Genomic DNA, 7730 nt, shown 5'->3' with positions numbered 1-7730 from the left:
TTTTTTGTATTTTTAGTAGAGATGGGGTTTCACTATGTTAGTCAGGATGGTCTCGATCTCCTGACCTCGTGATCCACCCACCTCGGCCTTCCAAAGTGCTGGGATTACAGGTGTGAGCCACTGCGCCTGGCCGGATTTTTTTTTTTGAACGTTTAAAAATGTTTCTATTTTGTGCCACCTTCCTTTAGTCAATAACAACCCAAGTTTTGTTATTATTAGTATATTGGTTTAGCTAGGTTTATCTTGATAAAATTTTACAAAAATATACTTTGCAGCTGGGCACTGTGACTCATGCCTGTAATTCCAGCACTTGGAGAGGCTGAAGCAGGCAGATCACTTGAGGTCAGGACTTTGAGACCAGCCTGGCCAAAAGGGAGAAATCCTGTCTCTACTAAAAATACAAAAATTAGCCAGGTGTGATGGTGTGCACCTGTAATCCCAGCTTCTCGGAGCTGAGGCAGGAGAATAACTTGAACTGGGGAGGTGGAGGTTGCAGTGAGCCGAGATCATACCACTGCACTCCATCCTGGGGAACAGAGCAAGACTCTGTCTCAAAAAAAAACAAAAAACAAAAAACAGTGCTCTTCTTTATTCTTTGTTTCTTCATCTATTTGACAAACAATGAAAGAAAATATTAAAGGCTGGACATCATTTGCGATTTGTGTCCCACAGTTTGCAATCCAGATTTGACCTGGTGCCTAGAACCTGCATATACCTGACATTGCCACCCAGCACCCAACTCTACCACATTTGTATTAGTCCATTCTCGCACTGCTATGAAGAAATATCCAAAACTGGGTAATTTATAAAGAAAGAAGGTTTAACTGACTCACAGCTCTGCATGGCCTCAGGAAACTCACAATCATGGTGGAAGGCACCTCTTCAGAGGGGCGCAGGAGAATGTGTGCCAGCAGTGGAAAATGCCAATTATAAAACTATCAGATCTTGGAGACACACTCATTATCACGAAAACAGCATGGGGAAAACTACCCCCCATGATTCAGTTATTTCCACCTGGTATCACCCTTGACACATGGGTGTCACACATCCTTGACACATTATTACAATTCAAAGTGAGAGTTGGGTGAGGACATGGAGCCAAACAATATCAGCATCTCTCCTGATTTTCCAAATGCAAATGTCTTAGAGTCTCTAGCTGAGGAATATACAGTTCCTGACTTGCCCTTTCTCTGACCACCCCACAAAAAACACCATATTGGAATCAGACTGATTCTGAATGTCGGAACTAGAACGCCCCCTCCTTTAGGGAAGTGAGCTCCATAACTCCTCTCCACATTCCTAAACTGGAAGGGTGATCCCTTCCCTCCAGAAGTGCTGATCCCAGCATTTTTGCTAAAATAGGAAGCTAGGGTAGAAACGGAGAGAGAGGAATGGTTGGTGGGATATTTTGTTTTTTCAAAGACTCTGCACAGTATCTTCAATTACATAAAGTGGCTGTAACTTTTCTTCTATTGACACCGCCCTCTTTCCTTTATTCTACTGCCTGCAAAAGAAGGCAATTGAAGAAGCCTCAAGTACCAGGGCAGGTTTTGGCTAGCTGAAGAAAGGGTAGGGTATAGGGGGGAAGACTGGAGGTGACCATCTCGAGAGTGGGTGAGAAGTGAGAGCCCAAAATGGGTCTTCTTACCTCTGGTGCATTTTGTGCTCTTCTCTGGTCTGACATCCGCCCAGATTCATCCAGAAAAAGATGGAAATGATTTGAACAGGATAAGCGAGGGTGAGGATTAGACATGATGAGTTCAGCTGGAGACACTCATGGTAGAGTCTGGAGGTCTCTTTGGGGGATCACTTCCAAAAGTGCAGATTTTTAGAGAAACCAGAAAGGTTCTGGAAAGGGATGTTTTCCTTCTGCTCAATGGCAGTTTCAGGCTTCCTATAAAAAAGGAGTTTGTAGCGTCAGCATATTTGACAAATGGGGGAGAGGGAAGATTCAAGAGCTTGAAATTGCACTGCACTTCCCAAAGATGGAGAAGACATCAGGGATGAATTTCAAAGGTCAAAGGTGATAGAAATGGAACTGCCCTTTGAGGATTTCAAGGGGAGAGGGAACAGAGGCCTCACCATCAATCCACACGTCCTGTGCTAGAGTCTTGCGGTTCTTATTTCCTCTACCCTCTTCCAACGATTATTCCCATATATCAAGGCCATCTGACAGAGTTAACCATCAGAATTAAATAGCAGTTCCCACAGAGTTCCATCCCCTGGAGAGGTACCTAGCTGCTGGGGCAGGCCTGAAGCCTGGGTCAGGCGGCATTGTCTTTCACTCTCCACCGAGGTCTTGGACTGAGAGCTTCAAATTCCAAAGGGATGAGGTGTCGGCTTCCCCTTAGGAGTCTGGAGGGCTCTGACCGAGGAGAAGGGCGGAGCCCAGCCACTGGAAGGTTTGTTTCTTGCAGTGGAAGACAGCTGGCAACCCGGATAGCTTTTACTTTGTTTCCAGGGCCAGCCTAATCCGCCGGATTCTCGATCCCTATACTGCCTCCTTTTCCCATGCACATCGCAAGGGGTCGGTTGCTGTGGCCCTCGGTATGACTTCGGTATGAAAAATAAAGGTCTTCTTAAGCGGGAGAGGATTGATTTGAGGACGGAGGGTGGGAGTAGTGCCGGCAGCACTTTGTCCTAGTGGCAATGGGTGGGCAGTTATCAGTTGCAGCCCGCTCCTTTCTCAGTGCCCACGGTTTCTCATTGACAGTGCAGCTCGTTTCTCAGAGCCAGCGGATGTTCACGGACAGCACTATGGACCCAGAAGCAGTTATTTGTCCTGGTAGGTCATTTCCCAATTGCCCGAAGTGTACTAGGTTCCAGTCCCTCTGGTTTCTGGAATCTGCTGGTCCCAAGCGAAACACCAATAGGTAAACCCAGCCGGCAGTTTCCGGTTCGCACTTTCGCTATTTGAAGACATTAGGAAGTTACGCGGTGGCTCCGCGCTCGTCCTTTCTCCATCCGAGGCCCGTGTCCTAAAGTCGGTGTCAGGGTGGCAGCACCGAGCGTTTTGTTGGCTCTTTCGCCAACAGCGCCGAGCCGGGGTGGCGGGGGGAGGGTTTCTGTCACAGCACTTGTTGCACCGAATTTCTCGGTCGCAGAACCTCTCTTTTCCGAGGGTCGACATTTTCTCCGTGACAACACAGTTGGTTGCGCCAAAACGGATGTTGTCCTTGGGAACTCCTCCGGCTGGCGTCACTCGCAGAGTCCCGGCACCGCCATTTCGCGGAGCCGAGTTCTCTTGGTCGCGGCATAGCTTGTTCCTCGGTGCCTCCATTTTCTCGGTGGCAGCAGCTCTCTGGTAGCTGATCTGAGGGACTTGGAGTCGCAGCCAGTTGTGCAGTCTGGCGTTCCCGGGCGGCGGCGGCGCTGGGCAGGGGAGCCCGCCGCTCCTCTGAGCCAAGTGGCAGAGGAGCTGCGCGGGCGCCGTCTCTTCACAGCGCCGCGAGCGGCGTCCCACGGGTTCTGGCTTAGTCTCCAGAACCCACTCCCCTGGCGGCGCCGCTCGCATCTCTGTCGCAGGCCCCTGCGGTTTCGCGCGTCGTTGGCTTCTTGGTTCTCGCAAGTTTCGATTTCGCGGTGCCTGCGATTTGTACCTCTTGTCCAAATCAATAGCCAAAATGTGATTTCTCAGCCTAAGCAAGTCCCAATTTAGGGCAAACACCGGTCTAGCCCTGGCTGCGATTTCTTGGTCCTAGAAGTCACTGTTAAGCTGTAGCAAGGCAGACTTAACTGTGGGATGGTGATTTCTTTTTCTTTGGTTCTTTTTCTTTTTCTTTCTTGATACGGGGTCCGGCTCTGTCGCCCAGGCTGGTGTGCAGTGCCGCGATCTCGGCTCACTGCAACCTCCGCCTCCCGGGCTGAAGCGATCCTCCCACCCCAGCCTCTGGACTAGCTGGGACCGCAGGCACGCGCCACCACGCCCGGGTAATTTTTAGTATTTTTCCTAGAGACGGAGTTTCGCCATGTTGCCTGGGCTGGTCTCAAACTCCTGATTTCTTAGTCTGACCAAGTCAGAGTTTAGCTATTTCTTACCGTAGCAAGTTGAGATTTATTCTAGTTTGCAATTTCTAGTCATAACAATTCTGACTTTAACCATGCCTACGTAATTTTAGTAGTAGCAAGTTTCTCTTTCGTAATAGGAACCCCGATTATCGCCACGCGTGCGGTTTATAACTCCTGTATTAATCTGGGTACTGGAGAATGCAATTTAAAAAATTTAGCAGTGTCTGGAATTTTTTATCATACCAAATTAGAATTCGCAATACTCTCGCCCTGGCTATACTGGTGATTTTTCACTCATGTAGAAGTTGGGGTACGTAGGTTACAGATAATTTTTGGTGTCGCAAATACCGGTTTAACCATGGCTGTTCTTAATCCGAGGAAACTCCGGATAGGCGCAAGAGGCATGGGTTTAGTGTTACCAAATATAATGGTAGGATCGCACCATTCGACACTGTTTGCAGTTTCTTTGTAGGATTCTTTGTATGTATACTAAAAAAAAAATTTTTTTTTTTGGTGTATCTTGTTCTGGGAGCGAGGTTATTGGTGTATTTTGTTTTCATTTCTATTTGCTTTTAAAATTTTAATTATTTTAAATTTAAATGTTACGGTATTTTTTTTTTTTTTTCGTACGCACTGTCTTCCCCAGTAGAATAAATGTGGCGTATTTCTTCTACTGATTTTCAGTGTCACAGCTCAGGTTCTTTATAACTTGCCTTCTCCCGTGAGCACTGGAGGCGAGCTGGTGCCCGATCGGCTCTGCTCTTATACCGAGCCAGTGGTTTCGCATTCGCACTTTCGCCACTAGGGGCGACTCAGTGTTTTCTCGGTTGCTGCACTCTTGGTAGCGCTGAACAAAAGAACGTTCCTCGTTCAGAAGACTCAGAAGTTCTTTGTGGTTTCGCTTTCTGTGTCCTAGCACGGCTACTTTCCCCCCGGCTGGCTGTCTCACTATCTCAGCACCGTAATTGGGCGAGACTTTGCTGGCAGGGCTTGGCCTTGGTTTTTTTGTCACAGGCGTATTTCACTGGGTAGGCGCTTTCTCGGTGGAAGCACCCTACAACCTTCCAACCCCTGATATTTCTCAGAGACGAGTTTCTTGTTAGCAATACCTTAACTGCGCCAAAAATAAAGTGTGCCGCACGGTACACCGCTGGTTATTCAGTGTCGACACTTGATCTTGATGCACGATTTTGGCTCCTCAGCTCAGCTAAGTCCAGGTTGTTGTGTTTTTTGTTTTGCTTTTTTTTTTTTTTTTTGAGACGGAGTCTCGCTCTGTTGCCCAGGCTGGAGTGTAATGGCACCATCTCTGCTCACTGCAACCTCCGCCTGTCAGGTTCAAGCGATTCTCCTGTCTCAACTTCCCGAGTAGCTGGGATTACAGGCACACGCCACCACTACCGGCTAATTTTTGTATTTTTCGTAGAGACGGGGTTTCACCATGTTGGCCAGGCTGGTCTTGAACTCCTGACCTCAGGCAATCCACCCACCTTGGCCTCCCAAAGTGCTGGAATTACAGGCGTGAGCCATAGCGCCCGGCCAAGTTCGGGTTTTTGTTTCACCATGAGGAAGAAATAGGCACGCAGACATTGAAGAGTGAGTGGAGTAGAATTTACTAAGCGACAAGGAGAGCTCACAGCAAAAAGAGGGGTCCTGAGAGCAGGTTTCCGGTTGCCCCCTTCATATTTGAATACAAAGGCTTTTATATAAAAGCTGATGCAGCTGGGTTCCCTGTTTGTATAAGGCGCAAATTCCTGGTGGCTCCACCCCCATTCCCCCAGTGCATATGCGGGCATATTTAGGCCAGGCCCCTGTGCAAGTTTTTATTCCAGAGGTTCTGTGGGGACCCTTCCCTTACTGTGTGCCCGCATATGCAAGCAAGCTGGCTAACTCCTTTTCCTGTGTCTCAGTACCCCTGGTTCCTCAGACTGGAACTTTCTCAGTTGCAGCACCGCTCACTTGTCCAAGCCGGATTGATCTCCGTGGCAGCACCACTGGTGGGTCCAGCCCGCAGTTTCTCCTAAACATTTTCGCTAGTTTCCGGGTCCTAGCACTGCTAGTGGTACCATAGAAGCTCTTCATGGGTCGTGAACTTGCAGGATGTTTGCCAACTCCATCCCACGCTGCCTCCCTAGCTTCAGCTGAGGGCCAAAAGGAACAGACTCCTGCAAAGGAACAACTTCGAGGGTTGGATATTTAGGAGCCACATTTATAGGGGCTTTTCTTTTAAAAGAAACACAACTGACCTTTAGAAGCATGACACTGAGTAATAGATAAGTCCTAATCATAGTCTTTATTTTAAGACATGTTTTCATAACTGATATATGCACTTATATTTGTTTATCCACTTGTTTATAATAATGCATTAAACCCTAAAATTGACACACTAATTTTCAAGTTATTATTTCAGAGATGCATGGTATCCATTTCCTGTTGTTCAATTTCTCTCCTTCTATCTGCCTTTACATTTCTATTTTTAAAATGTTATTTTTTTCTAAATTCCAACCTGCCGCCTTTCTTTTTTTTTTCTTTTTTCTTTTTTTTGATACTGACTTTTGCTCTTGTTGCCCAGGCTGGAGTGCAGTGGCGAGATCTTGGCTGGCTGCAACCTCCGCCCCACCCCCTCCCCGGGTTCAAGCAGTTCTCCTGTCTCAGCCTCCTGAGTAGCTGGGACTACAGACACGTGCCACCATGTCTGGCTATTTTTGTATTTTTAATAGAGACGGAGTTTCTCCATGTTGGTCAGGCTGGTCTCGAACTTCTGACCTCAGGTGATTGGCCGGCCTTGGCCTCCCAAAGTGCTGGCATTACAGCCGTGAGACACCGTGCCCGGCCCATCCTGCCTTCTAAAACCATCTCGTCATATTCTCAAGTTTCTGACCCTGTATGCTATGTTTTCTGATATCCTTTTAAATTTTCTTACCTTTTCCTGTTATTTCCTTTTTATGCAATTATTCCTTATAGAATTGTAGAGTTTAGCAGTTTTCTCATTTTGCTCTTGTTGCACCTGATTTTTAAATTTTTCTTTCCTTTATGCTCTGTTGGGCTTCGGTGCCTGTGATTTATGAGCCATTTCCAACAATCTGATTCCATGGTGCCCTCAAAGCCCTCATCTCTATGGCGAACAGGAGATGAAAGCTCAGTTCCCAGAGTACCCAAACACCAGCCACTAGAAGAATCAATGAAGAGAGGGGAAGAAAGAAAAACAGACTGTTAGACTTCAGAATAGGAAGTGAGAGGCCGGGTGCCTTGGCTCACGCTTCTAATCCCAGCACTTTGGGAGGTGAAGGTGGGCAGATCACGAGGTCAGGAGATCGAGACCATGGTCAAACCCCGTCTGTACTAAAAATACAAAAAATTAGCCAGGCGCGGTGGTGGGCTCTTGTAGTCCCAGCTACCTGGGAGGCTGAGGCAGAAGAATGGCGTGAACCCGGGAGGCAGAGCTTGCAGTGAGCCGAGATCGCGCCACTGCACTCCAGCCTGGGCGACAGAGCGAGACTCCGTCCCAAAAAAAAAAAAAAGGAAGTGAGAATGGTCGCATGGGAAGCCTGCTCCATATCCAAATCACAAAAACACTTTACAATTCCCCTTTCACAATTTGTTGCCATTTTCTTATACTAATAATTGGTATTTAATTAATCTAACAAGAAGTGCAAGACAAAGACAGTTTTATTCCCATGTTCCATTCAGATTGTAGCACCTAAGCTCTTTTATATTCAAATTCA

The 7730-nt window shown here is 47.3% G+C and overlaps 1 protein-coding gene across 1 annotated transcript; it reads right to left on the bottom strand.

Annotated features, from left to right (window-relative positions):
* Window positions 1-805: 805 nt before the first annotated feature.
* On the bottom strand, window positions 806-6087 carry LOC105520662. The gene is made up of 4 exons (XM_011954502.1): window positions 5965-6087; window positions 4722-4855; window positions 2235-3638; window positions 806-1894 (listed from the first exon to the last, which is right to left on the bottom strand). The coding sequence occupies exons 1-3, from the start codon at window positions 6085-6087 to the stop codon at window positions 2816-2818; spliced, it is 1080 nt and encodes a 359-aa protein (XP_011809892.1). The 3' UTR covers window positions 806-1894; window positions 2235-2815.
* Window positions 6088-7730: the final 1643 nt, after the last annotated feature.

This window comes from Colobus angolensis, unplaced genomic scaffold, assembly GCF_000951035.1.
Source record: "Colobus angolensis palliatus isolate OR3802 unplaced genomic scaffold, Cang.pa_1.0 Scaffold383, whole genome shotgun sequence".
Taxonomy (NCBI): Eukaryota; Metazoa; Chordata; class Mammalia; order Primates; family Cercopithecidae; genus Colobus; species Colobus angolensis.
The sequence above is the reverse complement of the archived record's forward strand: the minus strand, read 5'-3'. Positions and strand labels throughout refer to the sequence as shown.